The following is a 22,979-nucleotide window of genomic DNA, read 5'->3' as shown; positions in this document are numbered from 1 at the left end:
ATAACGATTTCACCAATAAATTGGAATTAAAATCTATAAAATTAATATGATGCTTATATTTCATATAATATCACGCTGGAAAATCGAATTAAGGCTCCAAAACCGTGCCCCTCTCGTCTTCCCGCTCTTCTTTAATCTTGTCCGGCGGGGACCACACCCCACTTCGGGTGAATCTGATGCTTGCGAAGTACCGGCCTAATGGACTTTCGCCACCTCTGTAAACGGATGAAAATCTCATCTTTATCAATTTCATGGCGCAAATTAAATCAAGTCTAAATGGTGTAATATCGAGTTTACCATAACAAAATTCCTTTATCTATCTGGCGCAATTATATCAATGAATAATTATAATTTCAAGAATATTATTGTGCACGTTATGGAGTCATTAATACAATTACAAAATGTACCAACCGTGAAATTTGTTTTTAAAACAATTTAATTAATCAATAAATAAATTAAATTACATCACAATGACTTGAAAGGGGAAATAGAACTTTAGACATAACATTATTCCAATTAGTATGTAAAGGCTGTGAATCAATGTATCCTACTTGAGTCAGAGATCCGTCTTCTCGAGCAAGCTTGTAGATAGCGTAGATTGGAATGCACACCATAGACGACAATGCTAACATGATACCAAACCCCTGGGCCCAGTTCGGGTACTCGTATGTCTTGTTGTATTTGATAGGACGAAACGTAATCAACTGAGCCAAGAGCAGTCCCTGTAAAAGATGACTATTCTTATGAAACATTTCTTGGTTCTATTAATTATCGCGTGTATATATTCCTAAATTGTCTATTTTGTTCAACAGTTTTTATAACAGAATTATGTAATGCTATCTGATCTTTGGTCTATTGATGAAAACATAAACATTTAAGTTCCGATTCAATGAGCTTCCTTCTAGAAGACGAGAATCGGCTACATCAGAAGAGCAAGAGCTGCCGAGGACATCCGCCAATGAAATATTACGTCAAAGAACGGGTAAGATAATATCTAAATTTATAATCAGTAGACAACCATTTGAGCCATGTAGCAAGTTATAAACATTGCACGAGTGTGAGCTGATTTCCCAATGATCCGAATGCGATCAAGGTGTCGACAGTAAAACTTTTCTATAGTCTTCATCAATCAGTATTTACTTCCTGTTTTGTAGTTATTGTCTTTTGATCTTGATAAGGATGGAAAACAACTGAAGCTGTGATAAACACGTTAAGATGCCAATATGCAGTTGTTATGTTATTATCAATAAACGAAATCCATATAATGGATGGTTCATATAATGATAATCCTTCAAGCACTATAAAACGGATCAGTATACGTTTCATTTAAACAAGTATCATCAGTGTAAAATACAGACTGCATAAATTATGCTATTTGTTAAAAGATATTAGATACTCTATGTAACAAAGGAGGAACTCGGATCTGGATTCTACGTAGATCACATTATCTTTAATGTTATACTTGGATCACATTAGTGTAAATGTTTATACTTACATGTATATCACATGAGTATAAATGTTTATACTTTGATCACATTAGTGTAAATGTTATACTTAGATCACATTAGTAAATGTTTATACTAATTGTTTATACTTTGATCATTGGTGTAAATGTTATATACTTCGATCACATTAGTGTAAATGTTTATACTTCGATCACATTAGTGTAAATGTTTATACTTCGATCACATTAGTGTAAATGTTTATACTTCGATCACATTAGTGTAAATGTTATATTTCGATCACATTAGTGTAAATGTTTATACTTCGATCACATTAGTGTAAATGTTATAATTTCGATCACATTAGTGTAAATGTTAATTTCATCACATTAGTAGTATATATGATCACATTATGTAAATGTTATTCTTCGATCACATTAGTGTAAATGTATACTTACATGTATCACATTAGTTTAAATGTTATACTTAGATCACATTAGTGTAAATATAAAATGTTATACTTAGATCACATTAGTGTAAATGTTATACTTCGATCACATTAGTGTAAATGCAATACATACATGTATATCACATTAGTGTATATATTTATACTTAGATCACATTAATATGAATGTTAGGTCTTACCATACACAGCACGGGTGACAGGTATTTCCAGCAGAAGTGAAGATAAGGATTAATCCGGGAGCCAATCATCATCTCTATAGCGTCATAGAACCTATCAGCACCTATCAAAATATATAATAATAAAATATTTAAGCATTTTATTCCAATTACTTTTACTACCATTAAATTGGTTTTAAAACGTTTCCGAATGCCTAGATTATGATCGTATACACACAGGTATGGCGAAAGTGACAACCCAAACGATGACAATGTACCCAAGAGGTAAACCAGAACTCTAACGCGACAGTACCGAACATTCACATTATATACCAAAGAGGTAAACCAGAACCATAAGACTAAGGCGACGGTACCAAAAGTTACGGCGATTGACAATTATTCCTAAAACAGATGATATTGCACTTACCGAATACCCAGGCTATGGTTATCACCTCCCAGAACACGGACCAAAGTAGGACCATCCCACTGGCCGAATAGTAGTCAAAGAGCTGGAAGATGTACATCCCTCCCTGTAGCAAATAATGGTCATGTTTGATATATAACAGATATATGTTGTTTATTATATATATATTTAGAATGATTTAAGTCGTTATTAGCTTAATATTGTCAAATATAATTACAAACAAGCAATGACATTAGCTTCAATAGGATATTATTTCATCCAATGTTCTAATGTTCTTCTTAGGTCAACTCAACTTCAGAGAAATCGACCATGATTTTTTCGTTTTTATCGAGCAAACAAATTATACAAGTGCAATTCAAAATATTTCGATATGAAATCCCACCCGAGATACAAGCGACAGGCCGAGCAGAAAGTTAAGAAGACAATATGCCCCCAATAGCAGCATTCGACGGTTCGTTCGCCTCATGTTTGGGAAACAATCCATTATGGAGGCGATGACAGCTTCAACTCCGACAAACTTGAAAAGAAAGAAAAAAACTCACAGTTACTTGCTCAGTTAAAATTGATAAATGTGTGATTTTAAAAACAAAATTTCGCCTTAAACTTTGCCGTAAACTTGCCCGCATATTGTCTAAGAGTTCGGGTACCTTTAGAATTCTAGAATTCAAAAAGACATTCAGTCATTATTACTAAAAGTAATTGGAAATATATCACAGAAGTAATCATTTTCAAAGTTATTTTCAATGCATTGCTATGCAATTAACATTTTAATGAGTGCGTCTTAATCATGATGATAAAACAATACATTTAGTGCTGTGTAATTTTACTGACATGACTATCAAGCCCCAGAAGCACAATCATCAAAAAGAAGAGTGCGGCCCACAGTGGAGAGATCGGCATCTGTGTGACAGCGTTAGGGTAGGTAATGAAAGCAAGACCGGGACCTAGAACGCAATATAAAATTGTTAGGTCACTAATCAAGGGAAACAAACGCATAATATCTGTCATATATTACTTTGCATGCAAATAAAGCATTTTGTGCCACTTTAAACGGTGTTTCATTATTGTCTTATAAAAAGCAGGAGAGATATTTTATATTTTAGGGATATGAATGCCACGTTTGAACAATTTGCCATCAAATCGTACAGTATTCTACCGGTGGCGGCAATCGCAATAAATTGGAATGTAAGTATATACAACTGAAACTATATTGGGCTATACAGAGAAGTGATTTACCAGCATTGGCCACGTCTTCTATTGGAATGTTGTGTTGTTTAGCCATGAATCCGAGAACAGAAAACACGGCAAACCCACCAATAAAGCTTGTACCGCTGTTGATACACGATACCAGGATAGCATCCCTAAAATAACGATAAATGATACATATACAGTGTATATCGTTAAAATAATAATCATATTATAGAAATGAATTAGCGACACGTGACACTAGAACATGTGGGTTGAGTTACCTATAGAAATTGTTAGTAAACTTGTTGTAGCTGCCCAGGGTTATTACTTGATTGGCTGCAATGGCATAGGAGAAGAAAACTTGAGTTCCACCATCCATCCAAACCTACAAAAACATTCCTTCAGTAAATGTGTTCCTTCTATTGATTTAAATTTTACTAATAAATAAAGTAAAAACAACCAAACAAAGAAAGAAAAAAAGAACGTTATTATAATTTGTAATCATAATTTACAAAAAGGGAGACAACCAGTTAAAGATATATTTCAATACATTTAAATATAGTATATGTCAAAGTGAAGAACGAATGAAGAAGTGATATCCAAACGAGAGAGAATACTACCAAAGGTCCAAGGCAATATGAGTCAGCTCTACACAAAAACATAGATTTAGATGATAGGTACAATAAAATACAGATGCATCCATCAAATCTATACAGTCTTTTTGTTATCGTGTCTTAACCATACCAAAATAAAAATAATTAAATACAACATGTAAAATGAACAATTGCATGCCTGTAGCGCATACAGAAGGTACAGGTACATCCTCTGTATGGAGTTTGGAGCACGCAGACAAAACGTAACATCTTTAGTGGAGAACTTCCCGTGAGTTTGGGCTGCGTTCTTGCTGTGTTCAGATCACCGATTAAACAAAGCGCGGTTGGCGCCAGTACACCGTACGGCCAACGCGCATAACTTTTCGTTGCCACGAAAGGCAGAATATGCACGTCCGTTTTGCGTACGTGGTACGTGACTTTTCTGTACTTTTACCTGCGGCAATTGTCAAACGCCAAAACGGAACGTACAATGCACGTAACCGTTCACCCGTGCGGGCCAGGTACAATAAAACGTGTACGTGCAGCTGTCTTATGGCGCCACTTCATCGATAATCTCGACAGGAAAACGTGAAAACACGCACTGCGGGTTGCGATCAAAGCTTTAATATCGGTTTACCAAGCGAAACGAAATTATTTAAGTAATTATTAGTCTCATAACAGATAATAAAACAGCTAGTATCAAAGTGTTGTTTAACAAGGGTCTATATGCACGTAATACAGATGTATACGGAGAAAAGTGCACAGAAAATATTATACAAGTATTCTGTAAGTGTAGTATATTTTACATCAATATCGGACCCAGCATAATATGAATATATGATCATATTCAGAACTAATGCAGCGAAAATTAGATCTTGTACAAAGCATCTGAAAAAAAGGATGCAACGAAAATATAGGAAAGGTAGGCAATTTACAAGGCACGGAACTCGATGAAACTTACTTATAAGGTTCGAACGAATACACCGTAACAAAAGCGTGAAACCAGGCATAAACTACTGACTACACCCAGCTACTTGGATCCGATCCGTAGATTCTACTAGGCTTCAATCACTTCCGTTAGCGTCTTTTACGTTTTTGGTACTGTATATGCAACACACCATTGTTTAATTCATTCTGAGCATGTTCTATCACATCCTACCAAGGTTAATGCTGACCTATTAGCGATACACGCCCCCAAATACCTCTCAAGATTTTGACGCGATTTTCTACCCTTTAAATGATTTTATAAGTCAAAGTTTGATCTTTGTCCAATTTATGCTATACATACAAATACATACCTGTATATCAGCTAGCCTTGACAAGTCTGGCTTAAGGTAGTATACCACACCCGCTCCGGCGCCATCTAGCGTCAGTCCTCGCACCAACAACACAGTCAGTATGACGTAAGGAAATATGGCCGTAAAATATACAACCTAAAGATGTAACAAAGTCAAAAACGGATGATCATTGCTATGCACGGGTCAATCAATTGTCATCTGTGTTGACTTTTGTGCTCTGAATGGGTCATTTAATTTCTCTATCAACTTCCTCCTATTTTTAAATCAGACCTACCTTGCCCGTCCATCTGACTCCCCTCCACAGACAGAAGAAGACGATGATCCACATGACCAGCAAGGACAGAGCTAACTGCCACACTATACCTCCGCCATCTGTAATATCATTAGTCAGCTGCAGGACGCCACGTCTGTACAAAGGATACAATGTAGCTATGGAACTAAAACTTATTCAACGGACAACGAATGCGTAATAAGTAGATATTGTATATTTCAAAATGAATGCGAAAAAATACATGCGAATGAAACATATTGCTTTCGGTATTCTGAGTACCCGGAGAAAACCCACGTGATCAGGTAGATGAATCACTACATCTGTACCGAGAATCGAACCCGGGCGGCTTGATAAAAGCGAATGGTCTAACTACTAATCAGTTCTATTCCAGAAATCATATACCTGTATCATTATGTACCTTAAGATTCAACTCTTTTTCTGATATAACATACGTAACTAAATATACCGCGTATTTAGTGTATTCTTAATCATAAAAATACTGTAAATAACTCATTCAGCAACATTCCATGAGTTCCTACACCACGAGATCCAATGATATCACCTCCCCAAATACACCAAATTTTGTAAACATGTTTCTCAATATTCCCATAAAATGCAGATAATAGAGTGTTTTTCCAGACACTTACTCCCAAAATTCCACCGCTGGATCGGAGGGTTGTTCAGTAGTAGCACTGTGGTTCAGCAGAGATGTATGGCTTAAGTTGGAGACTTTGTTGAGGGCAACGCAACTGAAAATATAGAAACCCAGACCTCTACATTACACATATCGATATTGGGATTTCTTTGTGCTTTAATATTCATCTGGATGTAACATTTCATGAATAGAATTAAAAGCGTATTGAAACCATTTTCATAAAGACACAAGCAAAAATTTACATATGTGAAACGCATAATTTCCATGCGTGAAAGAGCTGTAAAGAGCACAACCATATATCATGCGTGAAATTCATGCACCTCATGCGTAAATTGTATAGGCTACATATGCGAAGACATTACATCACCAGAAAAATATTCTAGAACTTCTTTAGAAATGTACTCTAACTAGTACAGAATACAATTCTGTGTCAAATGTCAAATGTCACATAACCATAAAATGCAATTCATAAACATACAAAATCTCATTAGATAATAGTTTATTTCATAGATTCAAACACTTTGATAAATCAACTCTCTATGAATCCTGTTCAACATATATAACGTTTTATATGTATTTGAATGAGCGTTCAACCGTGCATGCCTTTCACCTTTGATTTACATCATTAGTTTCATTAATATAATTCATTAATAATGCTTCGTTACCATTAAGTATGCAATGTGAAAAAGTGAACTTTCTGAAAATAACAGCGGAGAATGTTTTGTTTATTTTTATTTATGTATTCACACTCTATCTTTCGACCCAGCCCCTATTTGAAAATGATGAAATTGTATTAACAGATACTAGCCACACTAGAATATAATATTTCTTTACCAAAATGATAAAAATATTGTAAAAAAAAAAAAAAAAAAAAAAAAATCTGAAAAAAAAAAAAAACAACCAAAAACCACACAAAAAGCAAGGTTGTTGCTCGAAACGAATTTACATAAATTAAAGCTGCGATTGATAACAACGATCATTGTACATGTATTATAAAAAAAAATAAAACAAAAATGATAATAAAACAAATCAATGATATTGCTATGTTTCTCACAAGTCACTTGAACGTTATATGTGTCATATTTTTCCATACTCACGAATCAAGATGAGCTTTTAATATGTTAATTGTCACCAAAAATTACCAACCTTTTGATTTTTACACTATGTACAATACTTACAATGCATTGTTTTTAATTTTACAAGTACAAATAAAAACTCAAGATGAACTTTGGTAGTACTGCCAAAATCATCCCGAATCACAAATACAATGCAGTATAAAGACTACAAACGATCAGACCAAAAGACCAAGCTATAATCTACCATTTAGTTTCACATCTTTACCATGATATTAGTAATTATAAAGTGAATTTTTCATTTATGTTTACATTAAAGCCTACATAATGCATAAAACAAGAACTATTACAGTACATAAATCATGTGTTGTTGTAAATACTTAAACCATCATACATGTTTGCCCGCGCCTTTGAATGATATTCATAGCTTAATTCACCAAGACTTATGGCTTTCAATGGATAACTGAAAAAAAATGACTGTCAAAATGTTCACCCAGTTACGGCACATATAACTTTAAAGATGCTCCACCGCCGACAGAGCATAAATTAAACTCATCATTTATACAATAATTGGTGTTCAACCGTGTGTATTATTTTTCTTTTGGTGCATGCTTAATGCAGTACTTCATTCCATATAGGACATAGTTCTACGAATTTTTTTCGGGATGCAATTAATTATATTTTTGATATCTATAGCTTGAATAAGAAGCTCAAACTTTTCTATGGTAATAATGCTGTAAAATAAGTAACTTTTGTAACTGAAGAAGAATACTAAATCGTCTGCTCCTGTTTTTGATAGAGAAAAAGTACCGTTTGTCAGCGGTGGAGCATCTTTAAACATTAGGAAACTAGAGCGATATCATATAAGCTTACGTTCATCTGAATCATTTTTGGGAACGGGCTTTATATAAGTTGTACAACTTGTGCCCAATCCCATTGCACATTTTTGCAATAAAATATGTTAAAATCAAAATTCAAATCAAATCAAATCCGAATCATAATAGCGTTCGGTAATAGTAATGTAATGAGTTTATTGCAAAGTATCATATCCAATGTGAATTATTGAAATATGACCTCTGAAAACTTCACTTGTCAGTGCGCAGGTCTAAGGAGTTACTTTAGAAGTGTATCGCACTTCGTGGCCGAATGGCTGCTCCCTTATTGATGTCTATTTCCAACGTCACGTGATGCTGTCCTTACCGCTCTTTTCCCAATAAGGGATGTCTCCATTTTCTAAAAGGTAGTTCGATTGCAAATTGTCTTTCCAAATTCACCTGTTTTCTAGTCAATACCATTTCTAATTCACATAATCAACTAAAGATGGTCACTTAAGGAATTAAATTTACAATACGTTCATCGGAATCATATAAGCGTTGAAAGCGGTCGACAATGTAACGAGCCCATTTCAAAACATGATATCCATGGTGATTTTATCCACAATCCTACATATGATTCCGAAACCTTATGCTGTTATTGCGCAGGCCGGTAAGCTGGAGATAAGCTAAGAGATAGTTCTCTTATATTTTCACGTATGCGAACCCTTATTATATTATTTTTGATAATAAAATGATCGTTGCAATCGAACACAGGCTGTTTAAAATCCGTTTCAAGCGATTTTTGTTTTTACACTTTCAATTAAACATTTTGGTAAAAATATGTCCAAATAATATACTTTCTCAATATAATAAGCTAAATAAAAACGGAATATGTGTTACAAAAATACTATTTCTTTCTTCTCAAATGGAGATGGGGCGAATTATAAAGTATAAAATATGTACTCTACTAAAAATAAATAAAAAAACTAAGTCGGCCCCATTTTCGCCATAAAATTCACTTTTGTCATATTGCATTAATTCTGTCAATTTGTTACTAACACATCCGTAGTCAATTTTACTAAGTTCGCGGCTGTACAGTAGCCTGAATAAAAGCCTGGTATTTCTAATTTAAAACTCTTTAGCTGATATACCCTTGATGAAAAAGAAGGGAGTGATTTATAACGAAATTAATGCTTAAAAACTGACAAAGCTGTACAAAAGAAAAAAAATCGCCGAATAAATCGAATTCAGCATGTAATTTCGCAAAACTTTTGCTTAGTGTGAAACAACACGTTATTTTGCCAAATTTACATGTACATTTACGCTAAAAAATTAGTGCAGTTTTGCATAGATTTACTCTAAATAATTTTGCTAAAAACATATATCAGTTTTTAAAACTACTTATGACGCATATCACACCACAGGGACCTGGCACGAAATTTTTTAACCGATAGTATACATATATATATATTATAGTATCAAGGGTATGAACTCGGCGGTCGAGAGAAACGGACCTATTTTTTTAAAACCGTGATTATTTTAATGAATGGGTTCTATACAACATTGACGGATATCTTACCTTAAAGAGAAATAATTTATCTTCCCATTGAGTGCTTGATGAACAAAATTGGCCAAGTATTGACGAAGTTATGGCTTGATGAATGGGGAAATTTACGAAAAATATGTCAGGTAGACATTTCCTTGTCCGGTCGAAATGTGGCCTCGGCTCTAATGGGTACCTCAAAAACCAAGCCAAAATCACAAAATCTACGCTTGTGGTGGTAAACAGTACCCATAACTTTGTTCATCCACAATCTCCTTTGGAGGTGTCATGACCCGTACTTTGTAGAAACTCCATTTAAACATCGTGTAGCTCACTTACTTTAACCGTCACCGCCATGTTCATTTTTCTCTCGGAACGCTTCTCGACTTTACATATCGTGACTACATTATGCAAATTATATAATGTTGTGCTTGTGGGTAAACTCGAGAAGCGTTCCGAAGAACAAATAAACATGGCGGTGACGGTCATATCACTTGGCTATCGAGTTCATACCCTTGATACTATAATATATATATGTATAGTGTTAGTTAAAAAAAATCGTGCCAGGTCCCTGTGTCACACTACAGAGTGCATTTCTCCTGGTAAGGGATTAATGATTGGAACATTAGAAAAGACTACGTGTCTCTTCATAAAATTAAAAATTAAACTGTTTAGAGGCTTAATATAATAAACTTTATATCACTTCTTATATTTACGGATGCATAGACACTTTTTATCAAATAGGTTAACTTAAGTACACCTAAGAAGTGATATATAGGCATACTTAAATCGCTCGTTTAAACCTTAATGTATTGAAATATACCCGAGTAATGATGAACGAGTTTTTGTGGGGTCACTTTTCAATGGGGTCCATTTTCAGCGGGTCAGTGTGAAAAGTGCAATTAAAGTTCAGTTTTCAACGGCATTCGCAAGGTCATTTTTCAACCGGCTTACAAATGGATCGTGATTGTTTAGGATACAAGGGCATTTCCTGATGTCAAAAACCTATTTCATTGCCGACTCATTTACACAAAAACAATTTTAGTTATCAAGTCAATGAGTCCGTGACAATACATTTGTCGTCAGGTTGAAAGGTCATTTTTCAACGTTGAGAAATGACCCGAGGTCAGTTTTCAACGGGGTCTATTTCTAACACCGGCTTACAAATGGATCGTGATTGTTTAGGATACAAGGGCATTTCCTGATGTCAAAAACCTATTTCATTGCCGACTCATTTACACAAAAACAATTTTAGTTATCAAGTCAATGAGTCCGTGACAATACATTTGTCGTCAGGTTGAAAATTTTGTTGAGTTTCGATATCATCACATTCCATGTTTGGAAAATATTTCCCGTATACTATACAAGATGTGCATAAGACATTTTTGCATTTAAAATCAATTGCATATAGTGTCCATACAATGCGGTCTCTAACACCCGTGAGAGATATTATCTGAGAAAAAAACCCAATATAATTGATAAAAAATACATACGAAAGACATGGGATTTTGCAAAAGAGTATAAAAATAAAAAAAAATAAATACGAAGCATTGAAAAAGAAGAAAATCACATGAAAAATCAGTTATAATTCTGAGGTGTGAACCATGTGGTATTCATGTGTATCTTATACATGTTTTCCCTGTATATAAATCATGCGATTATCATTTGTGAAATGAATGCCTGGTAAATCACATAAAAATCTCGTGTAAATTACAATCACGCGTGTGAAGAATAAGTTTGCGCTTGGTTTACATGTGTGGCACTTTTAAAAGGCACTGCTTCTCCAAAGATGGGAGTCATTAGAGACAGACGACCTGATTACCTTTTTGTGTTCCAGTCGTTGTTACAGTTAGACCATGATCAGTATTACCTTTTTGTGTTCCAGTCGTTGTTACAGTTAGACCAAGGAAGGACGGCTGTTAGACTGAGCACAAAGTAGTACCCGGCCCAGGCTAGTACCATGACATAGTAGATATTAGTGAGAACGATGGTGATAAGGTTAGCTAATCCTATACCTGTAAGACAAGTGCATGTTGTTTGGTGTTGATAGAAAGCAACACATAGGTAGTTTAAAGTTTAAAGCAAAAACCAATTATTTTTTTCTGAATTTAGTATTTCTATTTCTCCGATCATGAAATAATATATGTTCTATCCATATTTGGATTCGGTGGAATTCAACCTTCCTTCTTAGAAAAGAGCATGGAGTCTACCAGTTGCTTCGAGCAAGGTGTAGATAAGTGTAAGTAAACCAGCATTCAATAAATCTTAATAATCACATTAAAGAAATGACAACATTTCAATGTAGGATTTTTATGATAATTTCAGCCTGCCGTCTGTTAGATATGTCTAAAATGATCTATTTTTAAAAAGACTAAAATAACTTATGTTGAGGAAATATTTTGTTGTTAACGATCTGACGAAAAATTACGAACATTTACGATTGAGACTAAATAAATGAAACAACTGCATATTAAGTCTAGTACATAATACAACATTGTACAACATTCAAACTGCCTCCGAGGATGAGAGGAAAACCCAAACAAGTATTGGTTACACCATTGGAGTACGAGTTCTTCAGGATATAACCCACAAGGCACGGAGTGCCGAGTGGGTTACACGTGAAGAACAAGTAAACCAGCTACTGCTCAAACCCGTGGATGGTGATTCACACCTTAAAGATGCTCCACCGCCGACAGAGCATAAATGATATTCATCATTTGAACAATAATTGGTGTTTAATCGTGTATATATATGCCTAATTAACACAAAAATAACATACAATTATTTGTTTTGCCTTTGGTGCATGCGCAATCATTACTCCATTCTATATGAGATATAGTGCCACGGAATTTTTTCGGGATGCAATTAATTATTTTTCATATTTTAAACTTGATACAAGTAAAATTAGAAGCTCAAACTTTTCAATGGTGGTAATGGTGTAAAGTAAGTAACTTTTTTAACTGAAGAAAAATACAAAATCGTTTGCTCCTGTTTTTGATAGTGTAAAAATACCATTTGTCAGCGGTGGAGCATCTTTAATATTGATGTATGTATATATCAACAATATGAACTACAATAAAATTGATGTAAAAGGTGAATATTCACTTGACTATTACGGATTCGGTAGGTTCTTTTTTATAGGACTTGTCATTAACCAAGTCCAAGGACTACATGTAAATGTATCTATGCTAGAATAAGAATAAAACTGTATCGAATATTTTCGACAGTTTTTAATACGTGTATCTGATTATCTTTAAAAGAACATTAATTAAGTGAATACCTTGAAATAAGGGGCAAATTTTCCAGGCTTCGAATCCTGATAAACTCATGTACTGCCCCAGTCCTAGCTCCAGAATAAACAAAGGCACACCGCCTAATACGACAAATGTCAGAAACGGTACGAGAAATGCTCCTGGGGATACACAAAATTTACATAAATTAAATCAGTATATATATTTAAACACATTTCATCATTTGCACATTACAGAGTTCTCGTGCAATGGTTGATGGGTAATCTTTGTTGTTGGGCACTAAATTACCACTCATAAACTAATGACGAAGAACTCGAAGATAATTCTGCGTTATATGTTTATACACAATAGGTAACGCGGGAAATCTATAATTACTGCTGCACGCTTCTAGTATAAGCCTTGTAGGATAATATGTAATATTGGTAGATGTTGGAAGTAATTTCATTTTTCATTAAAACAAACAAATGATAATAATATTCACACAACAACGTATTAGATACCTCGAAAATGATACTAAAATAGACCCTAGTATTCCAGTAAATGAAATGTTCGCTGACACGTGTCTAGCAAATCCGATCCCACTGCGTTTATGGTACCGTACTCACCTCCGCCGTTTTTGTAACACAGGTAAGGGAAACGCCATAGGTTACCAAGCCCAACTGCCGTCCCCACACACGCCAGGAGAAAGTCTAACTTTTTAGCCCAGGTCTCGCGTTGACGTTGTTCTGGAATTTCAGTATCTTTGTCCTGAATAAAAGTTTCAGTAACGGTGACCCTAAAGTTGTCACCTGGAAAATGAATACATGTGTAACTGTTATCCATCAACATTAAATCACATGGTGTTTGTATTTCATTTTTACAATTGCCACTGTTTCTGTATCTATGTTTGGGCAGATCTGGTTATTTCCCAATAACTTGAGTGCAGAACATGACGCGATTTAGTGCGTATGAATACTTATAAACATTGGCGGACTTCCTTTGACATTCCACAAAATCACATGCCAATCTTTACAAATAACACATGTACGAGACAATCGGAGACATACAATAAAACGCATTTATTTTTTGAATGTAAAATTGCTATTTGACATGAATAAAATAACTGAAATATGATAACTATTTTTTTGACGTCATGGAAAAAGGGCGGGATTAAGCGATCAGTCAACGGCGTGCTTTTTTGAATGGTTATTGTGCATGGATCAACATTACAACAGTATAATTTAGACGGCGAATAACACAGGTAAATTATTGTTGATTTTATAGTTTAAAGAAAATATTGTTAATATAAGGATTAACATCTTACTTTGTTTAGTTTAGGAGATGATAAACCCAATGGAGCAGTCGGTAAATTGTACTCGTGCTCCACTGGGTTTATCAGCTCATAAACTAAACAAAGTAGGAGGTTACTCCTTAATTGATAATGGAGCCTGAAGAGCATCAAAGTGTTTAGTGAATGGGACATTGCGATCATTACTTTGGAAGTCAAAACGAGTAAGCGTTGATGACAAACCAAGCAAAGATAAAATGCTACAACCATATCCAGACGCACATAAAAAGTCTTATGTCTTAATAAAAAATAAGTAAATTACGCTTTGATAAGTAATAATTATCGAAATGTATGTTTCCATACGAGCCGAAGGCACAGAAGGCTTTATAACCTTCTAAAGTCGATGAATTTATCTAGCATGTTGACGATGTTATATTTTGATGTCGAACATCAAACCTTTTAACCTACGGGGGCTCGCGAAAGCGCTTTACACCAAATAATTGCACGTGCATGTCTTTTGGACAACGTTTTATCAAAGCAAATAGAAAACGGACTAGATCGAGGTCAAAAGCGCTGACTTGAGTAATTTTATTTAATCTATTACATTTTGTAATTGATTATTTCTTCGTAAAAGTGCGACCAAAAGGAAGCGCCTAGCGCTCGACATTCTGAAAACCTCGATCTTTACTTACAGGGTACGGAAACATAAAACTAATGAGTTTTATGACAGCTGTTATGAAATTGGTGTCATTTATGTGTAATATCTGGAGATAGCTACAATATACATCATTAACCTAAGGCTGTACAATTCCCAGATTGGTTTACACTTTTTTTAATCTTTGGGGGTTCCGTACAGACTTTTTTTTTTTTTTTTTTTGTTGATTCCTGACCACTACCCCATTGTGACGAGACCGAGCTTCGATTTCTCTTTCTCGAAACAAATTCGAATACTTAAGTTTTTCCTTATGTAACTATGTGAAAAAATATGTCAGTTTTTGACTCAAGTTTTTTTTTTTTTTAAGAAGTCGTAGTCTTATATAGCATTATGTCTAGATTCGATTTTGGAACTTCAAAATATATGTACAATGTACATACTGTATATACAACTATGAAATTGAATTGATAAAAATACTTTAAAGTCATACCTGTCTCTCCCTTTTCATCCATCTGTTGTGGCGTTGTCAGCATATATTTAGAAAGAGAGATCCGTGGTCTGCATAGATTTAGAAAGAGAGATCCGTGTTTTCATAGATTTAAAAGAGAGATCCGTGAAACATCCCCTGGAACATACATACTCACAAAACGCGGATGAAGAAATAATCACAGGTTTAGCAGCAACCGTGAAATGAATTTTTCACTTATCATATTAAGCTTATAATCTTTGAACAAACGGGCCATGGACTACTGCAGACCTGTTCTCTCCATACACTGTTTATCTCCGCGTTACATCTCATTTTCTCTCATACCTACAGATGTTATACTGGCTGGTTTCGGACAATACACTTACAATGTATGTTCCCTGAGGCGGTATATGCATGGCTACCCATGCAATAAAGCCTCGTGACGTCACACCGTCAACAAAGATACTATTTTCTCAGTACAGTTTTAACATTTTTTTCAGAAACTTGGCTTGGTTTACTTTAAACAACACAAACAAACAGGATTTGCGTTAAATTATCAAGAAATTTTCATATGTGGAGAATTGACTTGCAGTCGCGGCAAGCCTCGGGTTTTACAAAATTTTGTGACCCTCGGGTAGAATTTCCCTATCCTTCATAATTATACACTTATGAAAAAGTCTAATATTTGTATATTACGTAAGAAGAGTTGTTACGTAAGAAGAAATGTTTTAAAATGAAATGACGTATTTTATCTTCATACATTTTCCTTCTATATCAATGCAGATTTCAATGGAGGCCATGGTTATATTTGATATCAAAATAACATACCGGCATTTTTATATCAAAATACATGTATCATACCAGCATTTTTATATCAAAATAACATACCGTCATTTCTATATCAAAATACATGTAACATACCAGCATTTTTATATCAAGATAACATACCGGCATTTTTATATCAAAATAAGATACCGGCATTTCTATATCAAAATAACATACCGGCATTTTTATATCAAAATAACATATCGATAATTTTTCCAAATGCTTAAGATTCGTATTCTGTACATATATTAATAAGGTAATTAATTTTGCATTACTTAATTAAGTTAAGATTAAAAAAGAATTTTTAAAGATTTGTCTAATTGTAAAGGTACAAGATATCTGTTACGTGTAAAAAGTACCAAATCAGAACACACTGTTATTCGTGTACCATTGTTTTGCAGTGTTTGTATAACTCCTTTGATCACAGAATGAACTCGGCACAAACCTCACAAAGAAACCACAGTGATAGAAATGGAAGTAACTGATATATTGAATGACGCGCATTAGGTACAATAATAATAAAAATGTTTTATTCAAGTGTCACATATTGATCTACAGTACATGCAGTAAAATATATACATAATATTTATGAAAAAATCAATATGCAGCTAAAGTTATATTGATTTATGAGACGTATCAAATATAAGTATTCCTACAATGTATAAAACATATTATACCTTATAATTCTTAGGTATTTTCCAAATAAATTAAGCAGATTTTATCATATTACTTTCATAGTTTCACCTTTTTGATACACATGTAATACTTCGTCAACTTAATTATCAGTATGTTTAAATATGAAATAATTAAGGATTAACTTGAATAGATAGCGGTTTATGATGATTAAACCATATAATTCAATTTACTAGAAATTGTATCTTCAAAATTTAATTTTCATTTTGGTACTCTTTTGTCTATGAAGTCATTACGCCATTATCTCGACGTTACAAACGGCGAGGCCGTATTTGCTTTTATGGTCTGATAAAGTAATTTTTTCAGCCAATGGAAATGCTCGTTACAATCAAAATTCAATTATTACATTTTATTATATTTTCCGCAGTGAAATGCAAGGTTTTGCGGAGAACAAAAAAGCGATATATACAAAGAGCAAAATATCAATTTTGACCAATTGGAATGCAACATTGTTACGTCCTTAGCATTTGCGCGAAAATTACGTCATATTTTTGTGTAGAAATATGACATTATGCTTACAAAATACGACGTAATAATTGCAAGTGAAAATAACTCTTACAATACATTGGCGAAATAACCTTTGGTGGAACTAGTAGTGATGGTCTTCTGTAAAGGGAAGCGGGAAAACAAATTTAATACATAGAATATCCCATGTTTCTACATGAATAACAGTAATATTTCATCTCGTGATGCGGTAACTTTGATAAGCTTCGCACTCGTGAAAAAATATTAAAGTTTTCACCTCACTCGTTGAAATATAACTGGTATTCCTAAAACAACAAGGAATATTCTATTAAGTTTAGAAACCTCTCCGGAGCAAAATATAAAGGTTTCTTTAAAAACATTAATAACATCAGAAAATGTATACCGATGACCTAAAATAAGGTTACGACACCAAACATATGCAGGATTTCCTGCGTAATATATGAAAACAGTGGAGAGTCAATTCGCTGTTTTGCCGTCTGGCGCAGTGATAATCAACTACCGCGCGGTATTTAGGACGACGGCGGGAAACATAATACGACCCGCGTTATGAAAATAAACATTTTATTTATTTTAATCAAATCGTTCAGAAGGTGATGATAAATGAAGTATTAACGGTAAATTAATAATTTTTAAGAATCTACAAAATTATTGATCTTGTTTTACATTCCCATTTTAAAAAATTGTGTACTGTTTACACAGGGGGCCAACTCAATGAAAATGGATGTTGTCATACATTTTTTTGTATTTGGAGGATGGACTGATGAGTATATATGACAGTCATGTGATTTTTTTTCGAAAAATACGAGATTTGAAAAATTATTAAAAAATCGGGATATTTACTATAAAACAGAGAAAGGGACGACAGTCGCCATATTGGATTTTTTACCCCCACCTCGATTAAAGTTAATTTTTTCACAATAGTATACCTTTTTTCCTAGAGTCATAATCACGCATCAGTCCTCCGATAATCCATAATCACACACAAACCATGCAAAAGCATATAAACGATGTCTATATAGTCAAACGCAATATTTTAATCCAAAATTACCGGCGCTTTCTGACTTGTGACATCGAAAGCAACGTCCTAGTGAAGAGCGATTAGAGTGACTTCCCCTGCAGTGTAATTCAATGGGTTTAGTCAGAGGTATTCCGATACGTTTTAATATTCAAATTTTCCGCGAAAACAAACGTATCGGAATATCTCTGACTAAACCCATTGAATTACACTGCAGGGGAAGTCACTCTAATCGCTCTTCACTAGGACGTTGCTTTCGATGTCACAAGTCAGAAAGCGCCGGTAATTTTGGATTAAAATATTGCGTTTGACTATATAGACATCGTTTATATGCTTTTGCATGGTTTGTGTGTGATTATGGATTATCGGAGGACTGATGCGTGATTATGACTCTAGGAAAAAAGGTATACTATTGTGAAAAAATTAACTTTAATCGAGGTGGGGGTAAAAAATCCAATATGGCGACTGTCGTCCCTTTCTCTGTTTTATAGTAAATATCCCGATTTTTTAATAATTTTTCAAATCTCGTATTTTTCGAAAAAAAAATCACATGACTGTCATATATACTCATCAGTCCATCCTCCAAATACAAAAAAATGTATGACAACATCCATTTTCATTGAGTTGGCCCCCTGTGGTTTCGGAAAGGTAGTGGGCTTTTAAGTTTAGAAACCTCCACAAGTAAATTATATCCTAAATCGTAAAGTTCAATTAAACAGTGTTCTTCATCCCCTGCTCTTCTCACGTTACATTGGAAATTATTAAGTCTTCACTCCACTACTTCCAAAAATACGACTACAACGCAAATATCAATTTGCCGTACTAGCGTGTCAGTGTAGCAGTCGGCGTTTAATGAAAACCATTGTGAAATTTTTTTAAGAAAATATATACATAGAATGAAGGCTCCTCTCTGTACAACTATAGCAATACGAATGTACATGTAAAAACAAGATATTATTTATGCTCGACTCATTAGAAAAACAAAACCGCCCCATCAACAGCACACACCTGTCGCCCAGGAAAAACCGGAGATAGCCCCCGGAAACCTGTGTCCGATGGCAGGAAACAATTATATCCAAACAGGAGGGCCTAGGGGAAACGCTGGAACTGCGCCGAAATGTATCTATTCCAATAATTCAATATAACAAACATACGCTAACAATGGAAAAAAAAAAAAAAAAAAAGGAACATTGAATTCCAAAAATTAAAAATTCAGTGTCCGACCTGCTAGGAAGACAGCTAGAAAATGACCCTACCTACGATAGCGTCTGTTTCCAAAGATAATTTTTGGGGGGCCGGCAGGCGGTAAATATCGACCTAACATATCTTATGCTAATCGGCCGATTATCATATGATATTTGACCTGCTGATTTTGGTCAAATTCAATATATACCCCTAATGATATCGTCGCTTTTTGTGCCTCTTAGTCTAAATATATAGTATTTCTTCATTTTTCTGAGAATCTTTGATATAGTGAGGTCCGGAATATGGAAAAATCTCCCGGTTTTCGAGTCGAAATCATAATAAACCATTGTGTAGACACATTTTATGAAATAAAAATAAGTTTCTAGCCGATTTTGAGTTTTTCTGTATATCCTTTCGACGGCCGGCAGGATTCGAACTTGATATCTCTTCTATCGTTTAAGACCATCTGCATGTCTGTATCTTGATAATTAAGCTCACAACGACAGGTTTCCGGGCACACACTAAAATCCGGATTTCAGACCTCAATTTTTGACTTATTTGGGCATGTTCAAAGGTGATTTGTGACGTCACTAATGCAATGACCGAATCGATATTGACATGCTATATAGGGATGAACATCTCCTTTTCAAAAAAACAGTATTTAGTTTTCAACGGTCTCAGTGGGGCTCCAGAAGGGTGCATAAAATGGGGCAAATGAATAATTACGCATAAATACGTTACGGCCGTCCAAAGGATATAAAGTGAAGCAGAAGTTTGTTGTTTTAATCCAATTCCTATCTTCTTCTGTAAAAAAAAATGCAATCTTACAACTGGAGTTATTTTGAAGGAAACTATCGGTACCTTCCATGCATCCAAGATGAGACTAGTCATTTGTCTACCCAAAGATTAGATTTTCAGGACGAGCAGACCTAGAACAAGGTAATCATCTGCCAAATTATTGTGGATTTTGTGCTGAAGTATTTAATTCAATCGGGAACTATTACCTTATTACTCTATTACATAGAGTCCATTGTATATATGACTATCTTACAATATAAAAAACACCTAGTGGGTGAATGGATGAGATGATCAATCAAGTAACAGTAAATATTGGATGTGTGACAAAGTGTTTGATTTATAATATGGGGTTGATTACAAGATATTCATGGCTAATTCTACCACAAAATGCTGACATCGCGAGCAAGACAATTCATCTGGTCGCTAGAACAGGATTTTCCCTTGCTAAGTCCTAAGAACATCTCAAATAAAGACAAACAGTCTTTATAACATTTTATGAATGTATCCTGACAAACAAAATAAAAACTCTCAGTTCTTTCTGTCAAACATATAGGACATGGAAAATATTTCGATACAGTATGTTTCAAGATATGATAATTTAACGCCTGTCAAGAGGTTGGCTTAAATGTATGATTATTGATGGAAGGATTCATATTTCAGTCGTTAAATATAATGGTACTCCTGGGGTTGAAGCTTCATCTAACAGGGTTTCTTCCATTTGGTCATATATAATGCCACCAGGTGATGTATAATCCTATTTGAACCTAATGTTTAGCTTACAGTGTGACTAATGGTTTCATTTTCCAAAGGCATTCTGTTTTGTTTGATATATTTATATCCTTTTTTCCTTGGGTGGCTTTTAGCATCGGCATTTTCCGTCCTTGTTTAGTTATTTCGATTTTTAAAGAAATCCTTCAATATTTTGGCTACTATGTGATAAATGGTATTTAAGTAAGGAAAGCTGAAAAATAATTGAACCAAAGTCCTAGTTTGCTTTTTTAAAACTAAATTTACTAGCTATACTTACCATACTTTTACAGTCCCTTCCTAGATATGTGCTCACATGTAACATTTGGCTTCCCTTTCTTCCTTGTCTTGAACTCTGTTTTATTGTTAAAAATCAACAAGGACGTCATTTTAGTCGTATTAAGTCCAAATGCAAAATATATAGTGATCTTTAAGAGTCTTTTCCTTTCTTTATACGTTGAACATGTAGAATGCAAAAATGAAATAGCGGAAAGTAAGAACGTCCGTAATACATTGTATTTTATTGATAAAACAATACCATTTGAAGACCAATCTTCTTGATGATGCGTGCTTTTATTAGAGTGTTACATTAGATTTTTATATGTATCATCAATTTGCTCTCAATCACCCTAAATCATGACTTTTAAATGCTTATATCAATTGAACTGAACTCCTTGAGCCTGGAAATGTTCATTTTGACATCAATATCGTCAAACGCAGATTTATTAGAAAGGGATATATATAAATCTCATTGTATCATTGGCGACCATTTTGAATAATGTTTACATTTCCGGTAAACTGAAATCTCGCGTGTGTTTTTGGATAATTTTGTTTCTTATGCTCTAAGGTACTTTCATGCCAAAGGGGACATTTGCATCATGACTTGAAGTCAAAAGTCACTTAACCAGCCTACTATATGTTTCGATTGTCTATTGACCGGCTCGAAGCTCCTATCTACTCTATCCAGAGCCAAGGATTACACCTTAAACTAGGAGCGTTTCGAACAGCACTTGTGAAAAGTCTTTAAGTAAAAGCTAATGAGCCGACCGAAGATAGTAGCCTTGTGCTATGCTGCACAGCTGAAGTCTAATAAATAAAAAAACGCTCTTCAGACTTGTTTTCGATTATAAATATTATAAATATTTTTATGCAAAATCGAAGACTCATATCGACTTTTGGCATCAAAGTAACAAATTTTCTACAAGATCTTTATTTTAGTCTAGACACCAAAGCTGAGTACACCGTGTCGAATGTACTTCCATGGCTCATTCAAACACCTGATATAAATCTATCTTCAAATGAGAGGGCAAAATCCAGTGCACTACCCGATGATCATAAATCCTACTTTCGGGAGTGCATTAGTAGTTTCCCTGATCATTTTCATAATCTACACTAATCGTTCAAAACATGGCGAAAAAGTTTCTGCAGCATACTCTTCTGCCGACCATTGCTCGTCCATTCGACTTCGAAATGGTGCATCTACATTTGTGTTTTCTCTGCGGAAGCATGTGCTATCGATCTGACTCTTGACCACATCTAAGGACACCGCATAGACAAGGCAGTCATCTGTTTCGCCTTCAAAGTTTACTCCCAAGACACCCTACCCACGCTTTAATGCAAAAATTCTTTTCCGGTTACTTCGGATGTCTAGCAAAACCAAAATTAAAT

At 34.4% G+C, this 22,979-nt stretch overlaps 1 protein-coding gene across 1 annotated transcript; it reads right to left on the bottom strand.

Annotated features, from left to right (window-relative positions):
• Positions 1–3: 3 nt before the first annotated feature.
• LOC138314618 (sodium- and chloride-dependent creatine transporter 1-like) lies at positions 4–21,668 on the bottom strand. Its single transcript, XM_069255034.1, has 16 exons — positions 21,592–21,668; positions 15,587–15,721; positions 13,780–13,962; positions 13,204–13,335; positions 11,794–11,938; positions 6,485–6,586; positions 5,841–5,973; positions 5,567–5,701; positions 3,957–4,060; positions 3,724–3,848; positions 3,319–3,431; positions 2,870–3,004; positions 2,491–2,593; positions 2,088–2,188; positions 552–722; positions 4–215 (listed from the first exon to the last, which is right to left on the bottom strand). Exons 2-16 carry the CDS (start codon positions 15,627–15,629, stop codon positions 132–134), a joined length of 1,809 nt encoding a protein of 602 aa, XP_069111135.1. The 5' UTR covers positions 15,630–15,721; positions 21,592–21,668; the 3' UTR covers positions 4–131.
• Positions 21,669–22,979: the final 1,311 nt, after the last annotated feature.

Source organism: Argopecten irradians, chromosome 2 (genome assembly GCF_041381155.1).
Source record: "Argopecten irradians isolate NY chromosome 2, Ai_NY, whole genome shotgun sequence".
In the NCBI taxonomy this organism is placed as follows: domain Eukaryota; kingdom Metazoa; phylum Mollusca; class Bivalvia; order Pectinida; family Pectinidae; genus Argopecten; species Argopecten irradians.
This window is presented reverse-complemented; position numbering and strand designations above follow the sequence as displayed.